The sequence below is a fragment of the Cervus elaphus genome, chromosome 13 (assembly GCF_910594005.1).
Source record: "Cervus elaphus chromosome 13, mCerEla1.1, whole genome shotgun sequence".
Lineage (NCBI taxonomy): Eukaryota > Metazoa > Chordata > Mammalia > Artiodactyla > Cervidae > Cervus > Cervus elaphus.
Genome location: NC_057827.1, coordinates 12,137,837 through 12,155,652, shown reverse-complemented (window position 1 = coordinate 12,155,652; position 17,816 = coordinate 12,137,837). Strand labels below are relative to the sequence as shown.

General features: G+C 48.6%; 1 protein-coding gene across 3 annotated transcripts in view; it reads right to left on the bottom strand.

Moving 5' to 3' along the window:
- IGF1R (insulin like growth factor 1 receptor) overlaps positions 1-17,816 on the bottom strand; it is a 301,102-nt gene that overhangs the window by 49,665 nt on the left and 233,621 nt on the right. For all 3 annotated transcript variants that reach the window (XM_043921449.1, XM_043921450.1, XM_043921451.1), the window contains 4 exons: positions 16,567-16,879; positions 12,580-12,728; positions 9,550-9,694; positions 1,224-1,438 (listed from right to left, as the gene is read on the bottom strand). In XM_043921449.1, coding sequence (XP_043777384.1) covers positions 1,224-1,438; positions 9,550-9,694; positions 12,580-12,728; positions 16,567-16,879 — 822 coding nt within the window. The remainder of the gene's footprint in view (positions 1-1,223; positions 1,439-9,549; positions 9,695-12,579; positions 12,729-16,566; positions 16,880-17,816) is intronic.

The window sequence follows — 17,816 nt, the reverse complement described above, 5'->3', positions numbered from 1 at the left end:
TCCCAAGTCCCCTCGTGCTCCCTGGCCAGATTCAAGCTGACGGGAACTTGGGGAGGGCTGCTGAAGCCGCCGGGCATGAGAACCGAGCTCTCCTCTGAACTTTTTCCTGACCGGAGTCCCACCCACCGCACCCTAGGGAGGTGAAGCAGAGGCCAGCAACAGTTACAAACCAAGATGTCTGTGGGGCAAAACGTGATGGATTGGGATGGAAAAAATGCTGCAGTTTCCGCTAAAATGTTATTTAGAGAGGAAACATGATTCCCCCCCCCCAAAAGAAAATAAATGGCTACTGTATTCATGATTGGAAAGGTCAGATTGGCTGACTCTGAGCAGAAAAACACTTTGACAGAGCTATGCAACATCCACTCTGTGATGGTTTAAACAGGAGCGTGGCGAGGCGGGTGTGGGGTGTGCAGGGAGAAGGCCCTCCAGCTCTGTGTGGGGTTTCTCTCCTCTAAAATCCCTTCCTGGGCAACTCGAGAATCTACGGGGTGAATCCAGAGCCCACAAAACGGACTCCAATTCTGACGGTCTCTAAGATTCTCTCCTGCCTGTGTGCGCGTAGGCAAATCACCCCGGATCACAGGGATTAGTCTATGTTTTTCCCATACTGTCCCTTATCAAAAGCTGATGGTGGAGAGACAGTTTACTTTCATAACCTGATCCAGCCACACAGAAGCACACCGTTTTTAAAAGCAGTTTTACATACAGGGTTAGGTGAGAAACTCACCGCTCAGAGGCAAAACCTTCAAGCAGAAGTCATATAACCAATATAAGATTATAATTATACTGTTCCAAACTTAAACATCAGTATCAATTCAGGGAGGCAGTCTCTCTCCATTTTTCATGCTGTGGTGGGACCAGGATCTGGGTCAGGGGCCCAAGGCCACAGGGGCTGCAGCTGAGGCCCCCTGCCCTCAGACCTCCCCTCCACCCCAGGGACTCAGGGCCACACTCACTCCCTCCCAGCACTGAAGGGACCATCTTTCCCCTCGAAAACAATCCAACGGTGTGCGTGAGCATAGAAGATGCTTAACTCGGTGTACTCTGTAAGCACCCCTTTAAAATCTGAGTGAGAACCCATTTATAAATGTTTATACACAGATACGAATCTGCCTCACTACTGCCTTTGAAGCTGTCCACGTGTTGGTTTAAGAGGCCTGCGTGAAGCGAGGAGGGGCCACGAACAGAAGCCACCGCGCGGTGTGGGAGGGCACACTCACAGGAGGCTCGTTCCCCGTTGTTCCTGGTGTTTATGTCCCCTTTGCTCTGGCGCCCTTTCGTCCCCGTCACTTCCTCCATGCGGTAAATCTCCGAGACACACAATTTGGGATTGAATGCAAAGTACATTTTCCCAGCTTTGATGGTCAGGTTGCGGTGGTCCCAGTCCCACAGCTGCTGCAAGTTCTGGTTGTCAAGGACGTAGAAGGAGTAGTTCCTGGAAGCAGAGAGATCAGCATCAGACCGTTATCTTTCGCCTCCAGCCACCCTGCTCAGGACTCTTCGCCACGTGGCTCCAGAAAACACCGCCTCTGCCGATCAGACATGGAATTTTTAACAGTATCTAAGAAGGAAGAGTCCCTATTAACAATAGCAACAATATGATTCAAGGATAATGTCAAAACAGATAAAACACTAATTTGATGACCCCGATTATGCTTCTCACACTAGAGGCTGTTACTCAAATCATTCTCTAGAAACGCCTCTGGTTATTTCTCTCAAGCAGAGTATGTACAACGCACTTGAAATCAGTCCACGGGAGAACAGATATGCTCTGCTACTCAACCAGAACAGCTTACATATTTGCTGTAGAAAGCCTGCCATTATCCTTGGAGTTAAATCCCATCCCATCCCCTCCGTGCAGCTCAGCAGGTAGGAGAGAGAACGGGACTGGGAAATGGGTCAGTTCCTCCTCCAGATGCACCCCACCCTGCAAAGTCTCAGCTCTGGTCACTGGAGAAGGTGGCAGAGGAGAAATGGCCCCTGAGGGGCAACCCCCCCAGGCCACCCATCCAGGCGACAGCAACTCAATGTCCAACAAGTTCAAGGCACACAAAGCTGATTTTCAGAGGGCTGCCCACCCCCCCACCAGCCCCTTGGGGGTTTCTCCTGAGCAGGTCTGGGGGGTTGAAGATCCGCATTTTTAACCAGCGCTCAGGGGACGCTGACGCTGTAGTGCCGGGACCATACCTGGAGAGGCACTGGTCTAACAGGTGCTGAGGGGCGGGGGTCCAAAGCTGACCAACTGAGACGTCCACTCCAGTGGGTGGGCACAGAGCGGCAGCAACGGCCGCCTCTAAACGTTGCGGGGGGGGGGACAGCCAGCATCGGCAGCCGCTAGCCCGCGTCCCCTAGAAAACCCCCACCTCGGGGCGGCAGGAGAGCGGACAGCTGCAGCGCATCTGTACACCAGGCGGGCAGGGTCACCGCGCACCGCAGACCTCAGACCGTCCCCTTCCTGCCCCCCACCCCAGCCTGGTCCCGTCTGCGGTTCGCTCCAGCGCCCTCTACAAAACTGAGTCTAGGCACTGGTGGCCCCTTGTGTGGGTTTCCAAGACCCACTCAGGGATCCAGCACACACACAGAGAAGGACGGACCCCGGCCCCCTTACCAGAGCCGGGACGGACCAGACGGAAGCCGGGAGCGCTCCTGTGCCCTGGGGCGGGGTGCGCTGGGCACCTCCCGGCGCCTGGGGAGGTTCAGGCCTCTACCCGCCAGTCAGTCCACAGGCTGAGCTACGCTGAAGCCCGGGTCCCGCCTGTACGTCTCCCCGGGAATTCCCGGGCATTCCCAGACAGGGTCCAGAGCGGTGCCGTCTACTAGCTGCGCGCGTGCACGCGGGTCCTCAGCTGCTCTGTGGTTCCGTCCGCTCACTCACGGGGCAGCAGGCGGAGGTACCGCGTCACCCGAGCGCCCTGCGGCTCGGCAGGGCCCAGAAGGAGCCGCTGCGCCCAGGGAGAACCTGCCCCCTGCCCGATAGCCCAGCCCTTCAGAAGCGCTGGGCTGCACCCCATGGGGGCCGGGGAGGGAAGGGCACAGTGAGCCCGCGGCCTGAAGGCGGCAGCTCAGGAGCCAAGAGGGGCTCCTCTCAGACCCACCCGAGGCCTCAGATTCATCCAGGGCCACTAAGTCAGGCGGCAGAAATGGGCAGGCCAACAAATCCTTTCCTTTCACCGAGAGCTTGCGCCCCAACATAGGAATATGCTGGAAAATGTGCAAAGGACATATTGTCCAAAGGAACCGAGGCTCAGCCTAGGCACCGCAAGGCCACGTGAGAGGACCAGGCTGCTGGGGCTGCTCCCCGGAGGAGGGGTGTCCGCAGGTGGAGACGGATGCCTCGGGCCATCCCTGCCCTCGGGCTAGTCCCAGCTCTGAAGGACGCTCAGAGGTGTCAACACAAACCCTGTGGGCCTGGCGGCTCCCAGGTGTCCAAGTCATAACGGGGAAGGACAAAATCTCCTTGGTGCAGAAACCTCTGAGTCCGAAGTGAAGGCCAGTTACCCAGGTCAAACTTCTGGCTCAACCTAGGATGAGGCTTTTATTTTAGTAAACTAATTTCACTAGCAGGGAACATAACCCTACCGAAAATACCTTCTGAACAAAACATCTTCTCCCCAGGGGAGGGAGCATGAATTATAAATCAGGAATTTGACAAATGAATGGCAGGCACACTGAAATTCTGCCTATGTGATTAATCACTTTGAAAAGCAAGATTATCTTTTTACAGTAAACATAAACATTTTTTTTTTATTTTTACAACACTGAGAAGGCCTGGAGCCAGGATACCAATATCAATAAAACCCGGTCGTTATGGAGCCGGAGTAGTGACAGAAAAGAAAAATAAAACCCTCATCACAATAATAACCAAGCCATTCACGAGCTGCTTGTCAATACTGTTCTTGTTTTCCCAACCCCAGCTGGCGCCCTGCTGTCCTCACATTCCTACCGAGATCAGGTGAGGATTAAGAGGTGGGAAAAGGCAGAAACTTGTCTGCACATCTTCAACACACATAAACACACTTAGATTTTACTGTTTCCTAAAGGAATGGGCTGTTTAACTCAATTGTTCTGTAAATGTGATTTCCTAATTGTTTCTAAGATGTCTGCCTTTACATTCAAAATGTATTTTTAAAAACTATCTGGTTATTTTTCTGTCCCTTACACAGACTCCATGGTGCCTGGATTTTATCTGTGTTACAGTCCTTTCCCCAGCTCTTCTTAAGGTTGCAAAAAATGTTTGTTCCTATGCTTAGGGAGGGTCCCATCTGCCAAAATGTAGATCACCGTGGGAGGCTATCTCCTTGAGGACATCTATATATCACCTGCATCAACATTCTAAATGCCCAGCACATGTTGTACACCTGTCTTATTTATGGCTCCAGACTCAGGGCTGTCTTACCTCTGAGTTGTCAACACCACCACCTCCCTGCCTGCTCAGATGAAGGGAAGGAAGGGCCGGGAAGCAGAGGAAGGCAAAGTGCTGGGGATTCTCCTCGTACTTAGAAGACAACGCCAGGTCCAGGGCTGGAACGTCATCTCCAGTCTCACTAGGCAGCAACTCTAGACAAAGCATTTCTTCAGCTTCTCCCCAGCTGGGACAGATGGGGCTGGGGGGTGGGGGAGGGCGGGGCAGGAAGGAACACTCTCCCCCTTTCCAAACTTCACTGACAGACTGGAAAAAAGCAATCACCATTCCCTTTATTTCTCAGAGAAAAAAATCCACAGACTCTTCCCTGCGGTCCCTAGGGGGCATCAGAACCCAGCACATGCAGGCTGTCTCCAGCACTCTGCAGCGGATGGAGGGCTTGGTCTTTGTACAGAGGCTGCCTCTAATCCGTCTGCAACAGACTGCTTTCCGCCACGTCCAAATCTCCCCCGAAGTTCAATATTTACACCAGCCTTGGGGGTTCAGCAAGGGTAGGAATTTATATTCACATGTCTCTAGAACCAAACAGATACTCTAAAAATGTTTCCTCTTTGAGTGTTTTAAAAACAGCTTTACTGAGGTATAATTTATCTACCAAGAAAATTCACTCATTGTAAGTTTTTACAGTTCTGGGAGCTCAGCAAACCCACACAGGGGTCCAGCCATCCCCACGAGGCAGTGTCGGAGCCTCTCCACCCCTCCTCACTCTCAGCACTTCCAAAGCTCTGCATTCCCAGTGGTGCGCAACCTCTGATTCCACCCCCAGCCCTTCGCGGCTTTCTGTCTCCACAGTTTTGCCTTTTCCAGAAATCACCCATTAATGGAATCGTACAATGTGGAGTCTCTCGTGTCTGGCTTTTTGTCACTTAACCTGATGTTTTTGAGGTTCACTCCCGCTGTGACATTATTGTTGGGCAGTAACCCACTATGCCACGTTTTATTTATCTGCTCATCTGCTGATGGACATTTGGATTGCTTCCAATGGGGCCTTTATTTGCTGTGGGGGGAGGAGGGTATCATGAATACTCCTCCTATGAGCAATCCTGTACGAGTCTTGTGGGGGCATGTTTTTGTTTCTCTTGGGTAGATACTGGGATAGATCCTGGAACTGCTGAGTCACACGTCTGACTGTACATTTTTTGGAAGTGCCAAAGAAGTGTTAAAGTATAGCCATGATGCAACCTAATCTTAGAATTGCAAGAAGACAGAATAAAGCACAAAGTGTTGCACAGCCAATTGGGAGAGACATGCGCAGAGACGCCTGACTGCATCCAAGACTCCGATCCTTATAACCTACCACCTCCGTCTAACTCTCATTCTTTTCAGGCTAACCATCCTTGGTGGCACCAACAAATCTGAAATTTTAACTCATTTATCTCATGCTATCACAAAACCGGGTTGTTCAACATCAGGGAATTTTTTCAGATAACAGAAATATCTTCTTTTTCAAGGGCTTACAAGTTAGCCATTTCATAAATATCTTGTATGTGTGTATTCCAAAATCCACTTCCTTCCAAAATAGCAGAACTTTGGTCTTAATGTCTAAGGTTATTACTCCAGAAACACATCACCTTACACAGAGTGATGTCCTCAAGGAAGCGCTGGCCATCTGAATTCTGCTGGCTTACCTTTAGACCACATATGTTGTCCGGCCCCTTTCTCCAGAGACAAGCAGCCCTGCTGCCTGTTCCCACCTGATTTTGCCCTGTGTCCATCATGGTCCTGGACGTCAGATTCTAGAATCAGCTCACTCGGAGTGAGGACTAAGAGGTCTATCCCAGGTAACGTTCTTGAATTTCATATTTTGGACCTGACTTTGTAGTCTGGGCTACTCAGGAGACATTTGGGGACTGGTCTCCGTTCCAATTTGGAAAGCAAAGGGTGACACATAAAAGGGATTTATGTGCTACCAATTTGTCTGTTCAGCATCAAAACAAAAGGCTATAAAACTTTCTTCCCACTGGACCAAGTGGAAGCACTTATTTGGTCATGAGAGGTATAAGAAAAGTCATACTTTAAGACAGCAGTGTGACAAGAAAATATCTAGGCAAAAAATCAAAGTGTTTCGGGTACATGCTTACGAAGAAGAAGAAATAAAGGGGTAAAGCAGTGGTTTCCAATTTGGCCACACACTGAAATTACCTGGCAATCTTTAGAAAAGGAATGATGCTCGGATCCCACCCCTAAATGTTCTGACTGAACTGGGATGGAGTGCAACTTGGGCATCAGGATTCCTTAAAGGCCCCCGGATGACTCTTACATATAGCAAAGTGTGGGAACCCCTGGCGCAAAAGTCATCTTGGCTTATAGCAAAAGCACATGGAAGTGAAAGGTTCTACTAACACTCTGGTAACTCAAACGTCCTGAATAGGTTCCACTGCCTATCCAAATTATAACCTCCACACCTGGGTGCATAACAGCTTACGTAATCCTAATACCACCTACCTCTCCAGCATTTTTTGTCAAACAGGTCCCAGGACGCCCCAGCTCGTTGCCTCTGCTGCTGCCGTCCTGTCCTGAAACGCCTTTCTTCACCCTCTGCTCGCTGAGCGTTTCCGGAAACCCTCCAAGGCCCATCTCCAAAGCCAGCTCTTCTCAGAAGCCCGTGTGATCTTTCTTAATCAGATATCTGACTATTCTTCATGCCCATGGCATGTGCCTTTTCTTCCCCTGTGGCACTCTGCAAACTTCACTCAGCACTGCTGGCATTTATCTACTTAGCATCTTCCTTTCTTTTCTGCTTCCTTTGGACTCTTCCTTTTTCTTTCTTTTTTAAGGTTTGAGTGGAAGATTGGCTCTTTTTAAAGCTCATTTTGCGTTCTTTATAGTTTTAGGTGTACATATACTGATTCACGGTTTTTACAGTTCACTTTTTTTTGGCCATACCACATGGCTTGTGGGATCTTAATTCCGTGACCAGGGATCGAAACTGCATCCCCTGTATTGCAAGGTATCCCCTGTATTCCTAACCACTGGGCCAATGGAAGTCCCCACAACTTTTAAAGGTTATACTCCATTTGTAGTTACTATAAAATATCAGCTATGTTCCCCGTGTTGTACATTTTATCCCTGTAGCTTATTTTATACATAATAGTTTGTACCTCCTACTCTCCTATCCTCCTCCTCCTCCTCCTATCCCTCCTATCCCCTCCTACTCCCCTGCTGGTAACCACTCATTTGTTCTCTGTATCTGTGTGACTCTTCTTATAGGGGTGAGGGGAGCAGGTGAAAAGGCTGGACCTAACCTCCTTCCTAAGTCTGAGGAGGAGAAATACAGAATTGAGTTGCCACTGGTCACACCTGACCCAAAGCCAGCTGCACGGGTACTCATCACAAGCAAGGTTACGACCCAGACCATTTTGGTCATGAGTGAGGAAGGCAGTCAAAGGAACAAAGCTCTTGGGAAAAGAGGCTAGGTTCTCAAGTGCTCCAGCTAAAGAGAAAGCCTCCGAAGCAATGGCAGGAAGAAATCCAAGGCTGGAAGCTCAGCCTCCTCAGAGCTACCAGGGCTACTGGTAGACGGTCAGCAGGCTCACCACTGCCATCCCCTGACAAATAAAGTACTAAGAGCAGGGGAGGCCTGAAGCTTTGCTGAGCCTGGAAGTGGCCCAAACACCTAAGAGACGACACGCATCTGTAAGAAGGCCCCACTGGGGCTTTGGGCTTTACACAAGATTCAGATAGTAAGAAATACGTCATAAATATTTTTGTAAATAAAAATCACACTTTAATTTTCAGCTACACTTGAGTGCATAATACTTTCAGTTAACACACAACTTGATAGGTAATCACGTTATGTAATAATTCCTAATAAAAATTAATTAAACTCTCCTGCTAGCTCTCCCCTCTATATGTATCACTTGCTCAACCTGGGGGGAAAAAAGTGTATCCTCAAGCAGAAGGAAAACCTGCAGGTACCAATACGCTAAAGAAGAGGTGCTTACCATCACCAGAGTTTCCAGAAAAACCTACTTGGAGGAAAAGGAAAAATAGCTGTGCTAAAATTCATTTTAAAATTTACTACAACCAACGATAACCATCACCTCAAACTGGCAGAGCTTTGACTTGCTATGTTGGTGACCTGGGACATTGGGCTGAGCACAGTGGCAGCCTCGGTGGATTCACCACGAGAAGGACGTTGTTCTAAAGAATCAGGGTTCCCAGCGGGGAGGACACTGTGCTTTTCAAGGATGGAATGAAGTGCTGCCCCCTCTCTTTGGCTGTATCAGATGATGGAATTTTAAGAATTTAAGACTGACCAAGAGTGAGTCTGAGAAAAGCAGGAAGGCTGTAAGGAAACCCTTTTGTGGTAACTTTATCCATCGGGGCACATAAATCAGCAAAGACAACCTTTCTCATGACCTTCCCATATCTTGCTTTCCTAAATTATTTCCCCAAATTCTCTTTAGAAGGAGTCAACTCATTAATGGATGTCTCCTTTTATTTCAAAGCATTAGCTTAAAGCGAGGCAGAATTATATTTAAAGGGGCGCGTGTGAAGAGAAGCGCGTGCGCACAGTAACAGCCGGGGTGAATGCGGGAGGGAAAGTGCCCGTGTGTGCGCAGCGATCGAAGCACCCACTTCATTCCTCAAGCGGCGGACGGCCTCGGGCGAGGCTAAAACCCTTATCACAAAGCGCATCTCTGCAGAAGGCAAACATTCCATCAGTAGGGCAAATCCTATGGGCTGATCAATAGAAACTATTCTGTGAATCAAGATTTCTTTGTAACAAAATGAACTGTTCAGACGCCTCCAAATCTCTGGCATTCCAACACATCTGAAAAGATGGAATAGCTTTTATGTAGTGGACCACAGCATCCCGAGGGAGACAAGGGGCCCGGGACGAGGCGAGCCGTTCAGCCCCCTCTCGGCGCTTTTGGTCCCTGCCGCGTCCCTTTCTGCAGCTTTGCCGGCCACAGGCAGACACCCGACCCCGAACGGGTCACGACCCAGGAGTGAGGATGGAGAATCCTGACTGCAGGAGACTCCCTGCGAGGAGGCGGCCCCCATGCTGGGCGCCCCCACCGCAGGCACTGCCGCTTCTTTTTAAGGAGAAAACCTTAAACGCTGCGTGCGGACCCAGCTGCGGGAGAGCGTCAGCTGCTGCAACGCGGAGCTCTTACCCCTCAAGCTGCTCCTCCCCTAGGATCTGGCGCAGGTTCTTCAGGAAGGACAAGGAGACCAAGGCGTGGGAGTGCCGGATCTTCACGTAGCCCGTCACCACCTCGATGAGCCCCATGAAGTTCTCCAGTTCCGAAGCGATGTTGTCTGTGGTAGGGGGACAGGGTTACTGCGCGCCTTGACACAAGGGGGACACACGTGGTTTCTCGCAGACCCGTCTGGACAGCACTTCAGTTCAGGTCTTGTTTCTCTGGTGCCCCTGAGACGTGAGGCCTCCCAGGATCCCTGCCCTTTGTCAAAAACACGTTTCCCTAAGCGTGGCTTTCAACTTCCATCGCCTGGGATGGGCCCCCGAGGCGGGGGGAGGGCAGTTTCTAGAAGGCTGAGGACTGCAGCTCCCAGGCTGATTAACAGAATGTAAAATCGTAAACACCAGACTGCCAATTAGCTGAGGCGGACACATCCAGGGAACATCTCTAATATGCTCTGTCAACAGCACTGCCTCCACAGTAGAAGGGCATGACTAAACAAACAATGTTTTCTCCCTCTCACTAGGAGCTGCTTCTGCCGCATTCCTAGTTCCTAAGATACAGTGATCTATATTTAAAGACTCCATCTTACTAAGACTGCAAGAAAATGCACCAAAATATTAACAATGGCTATTGGCAGGTAATTTTCAATCATTTACTTCTATGCTTCTAAATTTTCTAATGCACATACATAATTCTCACAGGTGGAAAAGAGTTGGGAACATCACTGCTAACACGTGTGCAAAAATGACAAGATGTATGAACAATGTATTTTCTTCACTCTTACAGCCTTTTTCTCATAGTAAATAAAAAGCATAAACTTCAGTTCAACTTATGCCAAAATTACAAGGCATACTATAATGAACTGGATGTGATTCAACCAATGGAACTGTACTGTGTATGACCTGTGAAGGCATAGTTAATAAAAGGTTCTGTTTTGCTTTCAACTGATAAACATCAAAGAATAAGGGTACTGTCCTCTAGGGCAAGGCCCTATGTTTCTGTACAGTGTGACGGTTTTCCAAGAGAAATGGAGAAATTCAAGTTGTAAAGACTACGGTTGCCTCCAGCTGATGTTTCAGGGGAAAGATTCTGAATTAAACATGTGGCGGGACTCACGCCTTTCAGTCAAGGCTGAGGAGGGGCCTTTCCAATAAGATGTCCAACCAATCTCCTGTGGTGGACATGAACTGGAAGCCACACTGCATGATCACACACCGATATGTACCAGTTTCTCCTCAAACTATATAGTAAACTATACTTCCTGATTCATGGATCAAAGTTTTTAAAAAATATTTTGAGGATGCATGTGTGCATGCTCAGTCATTCAGTCATGGCCAACTTTGCGACCCCATGGACTCTAGCTCACTAGGTTACTCTGCCCATGGGATTTCCCAGGCAAGAATCTTGGAGTGGGTTGTCATTTCCTTCTCCTATTCTGAGGACAGAAATATGAAAATAAAAGAAGGGTTAGGCACTTAAGGCTTTCTTGGTGGCTCAGACAGGAGACCTCGGTTTGATCCCTGGATTGGGAAGATCCCCTGGAGAAGAGAATGGCAATCCACTCCAGTATTTTTGCCTGGAGAATTCAACAGACTGAAGAGCTGGTGAGCTACAGTTCATGGGGTCACAAAGACTTGGACACAACTAAGCGACTAACACTTTTAGGCACTTAAAGGGTATGTTCTAGGAAATGAGGAACTCCATATGAGAAATTAGGAAATCTAGTAAGAGCACAAAGAATAAAACTTCAGAATACCATGGAAGTCATAAAATTCTAGCTGTGTGGAAATAAACTTATCTCTGTTGTGAAGGGGTGAAAGGTGTTGTGAAAATCAAGGGCTATCCAAAATTCAAAAAAACTAAGCAGAAAGCTTGATGCTGTCATCTCTAAATCCTAAGACTAGCACTCACTCACTGCACAAACAGTATCATTAAGGGAAAGTAAATGCACAGAATGCTGTGTGCTGTGCCGAGCCGCTCAGTCGTGTCTGACTCTGCGTGACCCCATGGACTGGATCCCACCAGGCTCTTCTGTCCATGGGATTCTCCAGGCCAGAATACTGGAGTGGGTTGCCATGCCCTTCTCCAGGGGATCTTCCCAATCCAGGGATGGAACCCAGGTCTCCCGCATTGCAGGCAGATTCTTTACGATCTGAGCCACCAGGGAAGCCCCTCAAACCATATAATTTGTTTTTTTTTTTTTAAGAATTTAGGAAAAAAGTCCCTTTCAACCTCAACACCTTCTTACTATATTTCTCTTAGCTTAGGAAACGATCAGTATCTTCATCAAGTGATTCCAGTGGCAGAGAATTTAAGGCACCATTACTAGAAGCCTCTGTCAATTACAGATCAGAACTGAAAATATCACCAAGTAAGTCAACTGGAAACGCTTCACACATGCAATTGCCCAGAACACCATCTACTGCAAATAGTGGGGAATCCTACAGAGGATGGGGAGACTGAAGCTTCAAATGCACACTGACATACATATACTTGTATCTCTCTCGGTTCTCAGAAGTAAACTTGGGAGATGGGCCAGTGTTGGACTGAATAAAACTTTAAACTGATATCATTAAACCCCTCCCTTGCTCAGTCTCTTCCACATATCCAAGTAACCAAGACTCTCTGGACTTAAAGCTCTGAGGCCTTGGCTCTGGCTGGAGTCTGCTGAGTCACACCTCTGATCCATCCGTCTCTCCTGGGTTTGGATGTGTTGAGACATGCATATCCTGCATAAGATGTGACTTAAGAGAGATGAGGGCTGACCCTGTGCAGAAATAAACGCTGATGGCTAAAATGCCATCTGCCTTTCAATCTCTGGCTCTCTCTTTTTTTAATCTTTGAGGGAAGCTCCAAGCAGGGGCACTGAGCATGTGGCTTACGCACCATGTTGTTTTTCTAGGCCCATAGTTTACTTGTGAGTCACGGACGAGAAGGGAAAGCTCAACAAAAGAAGACCAAGAGGTCTGGTCCTCTCTTCCAGGAAGAGGGAATACTCACTGCCGCGTCGGATGTTGATGAGCAGATTGCCTTTGAAGATGGTGCATCCTTGGAGCATCTGAGCAGAAGTGACAGAATCAATGGTCTTCGTCTTCTTTTCTTCCTCACACACTTTGGGACAAGGGCCTTCGCAAGGGATGCAGTACATGCTGTTGAAAATAAAACCACCCAACACACTGAGAGCTGAGTCTGTCTTCCTGCATTAGAAAAAATCTCAAAAGATGTGCTTTTATTCCAGGTGTCTTTACTGTCCACATTACAGAAAGCAACTGGCAGAAGCATTCGAGTGGTCATACTGTTTCTCATTCCCAAGCCTGCCCGGGGTAAGCCACTCAAACGGCAATGCAAAGGAGAAACTGACTACAAAGGAAAAGCGTGCTGCCTGTTTCCAGACAAAACACATGATACACCCTTGAGGCATGTGCGTGTCATAGGCTGGGGCTGGTGAGCCAGCTGGTCCCATGTGCGAGAAACAGCCTTGCAGAAGGGAGACACCAGGGGATCCCAAGAACAGAGCTGCTCTCTGAGGTCATGGGCCCTGCTGGCGTATCCGGAGGAGCCACTGGGAGAGTGGACGGGGACGCCGAAGGGACAGCAGTGTCCCCGCTGCTGACCGGAATCTAACTCCTGCAGCCGGCAGCCCGGGGTGGGGGGGGATTCCAAAAGGCACGTGCTGTAGCACAGATCCATTGTTTTCTTGCTAAAGCACAACTGAAATAATTTCTTGACAGCGTTTGGCAGAAACTTGTAAATTGATCCAAATGTTGTTTTTGCTGCATACACAATAAAAACAGGAACTTCCATTGCTTTGTAATGAGCTCCTATTTCACACGCAATCTTGAACATGCCACAAACCCAGCAACAGCCAGGGACTAACGAGTGACCTTGGTACTTTTCCTTATTTAGGGAATAGCGGACAAAACACGACTCCAACTCTCTGAACCGCAGAAAGCTGGGTCAATTTCCAAACTAAATAAATGATACAACATTATGGGATGTGTGTGTAATACGTTGGTGAACTGGAGAGCCACTATATTTACATGATTATTCTTGAATGATCTTTCAAATTTCATGAAGATAAGTGAGAAACATCCAGGAAAGCAGTGTAAGTTAAAGCTCTGAGCATTAAGTACCGCCCTCCATCACTGAACTTTACTGCATATCTAAGGCAAAGATGAAGGGCTTTGTTTAAAAGCTTATAGACAAATACAATTTCCCTACTGTTTTCTTATTTCACGTTGGGAGAACACGAGGGAAGGTTTCCAGAGGAAACGGGCCGACCATAGTGATAGAGGTTTCCCCTTTCTCTGACATCACAACACTTTTACTTCTAGAGACTGCAGCAGCTTTTCCTCAGCATTCCTTGTTGGTCTTTTATTGCTTCTACCTTACCTACATACCATATAATGCCCCACCTCCCTTTTTAAAAACTTGGTGTGAAATAATTACAGACACACAGAAAATTACAAAAATAGTACAGACGGGTTCTGTGTACCCTTCACCCAGTCCCCTCTGATGGCACCATCCTACAACACAATGACGCAGCATCAAGCCCAGGAAACTGACACAGGCACGATGCCCGCGTGCACTTCCACGTCCCCGCATCACCTGAGTGATCACCGCAGCAAGCCGGCCCGCCCCCACCAGCATCTCCCGCGTGCTGCCCGTTCGGCCATCCTGCACCCATGTCTCTAACTCGGGGCTGCCACTCCCCTATTCTCCACCTCGGCAATGGTGTTATTTTCAGAATCTTATATAAATGCAATCATCGGGTGTGTGACCTTGTGACTGGTTTGTTTTTTTTTTACACAGGATAATGTCCTTGAGATCCATCCATGTTGTGTGCGTCTGAATAGTTTGTTTCTTTCTATTGCTGACTGATATTCCATGGTGTGCTGGATCACGGTTTGCTTGGCCGTTTACCTATTGTGGAGCATCTGTGCTATTTCCAGGCTGTGGTTGTGCACTTGTCTTTGCGGAAACTCAAGTCTTCATCTCTCTGGAGTAAATGCTCAGGGGCATAACTTCTGGGCTGTAGGTTAAATGTATGTTTTTTTCCCCTGACATTTTATTCAAATAGCAATTTCTGAGCCAAACACCTTTCTTAAAATGTCTAGGAATCAGCTAGAACTTTAAAAAATGTTTTTCTAAGGAAGTGCTCTGATTGCATGTTTATAGTTTAAGCTTCCTCAAACCCATTCTGCTACAGAGAGGGTATAAACAGTATTAAAAGTAAGTATTTTAAATAAGTGTCAAAGAGGCCTTAAAGCCTGAGGAGGGGGTTGTTATTAGTTCTTGATGGTGTTTTCTTTTAAAGTGAAAAAGGCAGTATCTGTAGCTTTGAAGTGACTGCGAGCATGAGTAGGAAAAATTAGAGCTTAATTCTTCAAAGGATGAATTCCAGTAGAAGAAGCTGTCACAGGGCACAGCGCCCCCTACTTCACCCACGACTCTGGCAGCTGCAAATGACGGAATGCCTCCAGCATCAAAAGGCATACACCAGCAGGGCAAAGCCACGAGCCCCCCGGCCATGCACCAGCTGCCCACCGCAGCCCCCAGCCCGGGGAGGAACTGTGTCGGTGGTGATTTAGTGGCTAAGGTCGTGTCCGAGTCCTGTGAGTCTACGCAGGAACTGTGGCGGAGCCTAAACTGGGTTCCAGGCACTGCCCAGGGACTGGTAAAGCCTTTTTAAGTTCTAGGGCTGCCAATAAAATGTGAGCAAAATGTGGCAGATTTATTTTGGATGGAATATGTATACTCCACAATTCACCAGTATCCTTGGCACATTTACCATTTTAAAGTATTTAGAGTAATTTTTACTATTACAGTCGTTACAGAAATGATGACAGGTAGAGTGTTCTGCATTTAATACTATGAAATAACATGAGTGTTATCTCTGATTTGAAGTTAAGCCTATGGAAGCAGCAACATCTCCAAATATTACACCGGAAACAGATGCCCCTTTACCAAGACTTGCTTGATGAGGTTTGCAGAAACAAGGCAGCAAACAGAAGGGAAATTACACATTACACTCAAAATGAAGATTTCCTTTTCCAGCGGTACTGTATATTTGTAAAATAGCTTTATTTTTTAAAAACCTGAAATGGAAGGCTCCTCTGGTGTAGTCACGAAGCAGGCATTTTTAGTCCATTCCATCAGAAGGACTCCTTGAAGAGTTCTCTGCTCTGCTCCAGAGGTGGGACCAGCAACCCCAGGTCTCAAGCCTTACCTTGCTTGCAGGGTTATAATCCTATATTTTGTAAGAATGCTGGCATTGCTTTTTCAAAAACTGAAAATCAGTAACAGCTTCACAGAAGTGCAGTTGCATGCACAAGAGGGATGCTGTTTGCTGTCAGGAACTTCTTTGCTTCCAAAGCTTAATGTCCAGGAAGGAAAATGAGACACAGGGAAAACGGAGGGACGGTAAAGGCTGTGTGCGTAGCAATGGGACCGAACGCACTGCTTGCTCGGAGTGGAGGACAGAAGCCAGTGCTAAGAGGGTGTGTGTGTGTGCAGCAATGTGATGGGGTGTGTGTGTGTGTGTGTGGCAAGTGACGGAACACACTGCTTGCTCGGAGTGGAGGACAGAAGCCAGTGCTAAGAGCCTACGCCTGCTCACTGCCTCACGGATGCTGGTGGGGTTGCTCCATCTTCCCTCCCGTACTTCCAAAGCCTTCACTGGTCTAGTGCTGAGCAGCCCTGGAGGTGTGCAAACCTCAGTCTACAGTCTCCGCTACCCACCGCTCTGGGGGAGAGCCCCGCATGCGCACAGGGAGTCAGGGACCTCCTGGGACCTGAGCCAGCAAATCAGGTACTCCATTCCAACCGTCCAGGAGGGCCGCTTCCAAACCAGAAGACCTGCCCATTGCGCCTGGCGCCATCAGCAGCCGGAGTCACGCCAGCCCTCCGCAGTGCCCCAACTGCCTTAGCCTCCCCAGGGCCGCGCCCGGATGGAGCCAGGCCGCGCCTTCCCGCGCCCACACTGACCTCTGGCTCCCGTTGCGGATGAAGCCCGACGGGCACTCCTGCATGCACTCGCCGTCGTGGATGACGAAGCCCTCGGAGTCGCTGCTCTCGGCGTTGGGGATGTTGGCGCAGAAGTCGCGGTCCACGCAGCGCCAGCCCTCGAAGCGGTAGGTGCTGGGCGGGCAGCTGGGCACGCAGACGCCGGCATAGTAGTAGTGGCGGCAGGCCACGCAGGCCGTGGCGTTGTCGGGCGCGCTGCAGCTGCCCAGGCACTCGGGGTGGCAGCACTCGTGGGTCTCTGTGCACGCCCGCTTCCCGCACGCGCTGGGGCACACTGTGGGGACAAGCAGGGTGTGAGACCGCTGGGCTCCCGGGACCCCACCCGGCACCCCCCAGCCACCAGCCGCCCGCGGGGCCGAAGCTTGAATCCCCAGTGTTACATGCTGAGAATTTCGCTGGGGCAGGGAGCAAGCACTCTGCATGTCAAGTCAGGTGAGCAGGGTTTAACATCCAGCCTCTCCTAGTTGACTCTGTTTGGTCTTGGAGGAGTGCTTAAGAATCTCTGACCTTGATCCTCTCTTTTCTCACCTACAAAACGGGGTCGTAACCCCCATCTTGGAAGGTTACCTGTGGTGTGGGTGATACCCTGGAAGCACCATGTGGACCACACAGTTTATTATTACTTTAGAAGGCTTATATGTGCTACTCAATCTGCATTTTGCATGTGTTCCTTACTGAAATATCTTTTAACTATTTCTGATATCTGTAAATATCTTTAAATAGTGTGCAGAAATGCTCATTTACTTTTAAAATGATTAAAACTAGAATGTGCTAAAGAGGATACTATTCGGTTGACAAATTAGCTTTAGAAAGTTTGTGTCTGCTTGTATCATACCAAAGGTCTCACCCCAGATAAACAATGATATTAACCTATTCATGTACCACATCCTAATATATCACAGAGAAGCCCCCTGTCTGATGGTTTTTCTCACATATAAGAGTGGAGGGGTGGGCAGTGTCTCCAGCCCAGAGGACCATAAGATATCATTACAAACCATCTCCCGTGAGCCCATCTATGTTAAAGACAAGTGAAAGGAATATCTAAAAAAGCCAGAGAGCCACAATTCTTGTCCCAAATAGATGAGCTGGCATTTATTTCTATAACAATGCCATAAGGATCACACTCTAGGGGCCTTAGAGCAGTGTGCCTTACTAGCAAAGGTGCCTTACTAACTCTCCATTAGCCTTATTTAGCGAATAAAGTATAAGTC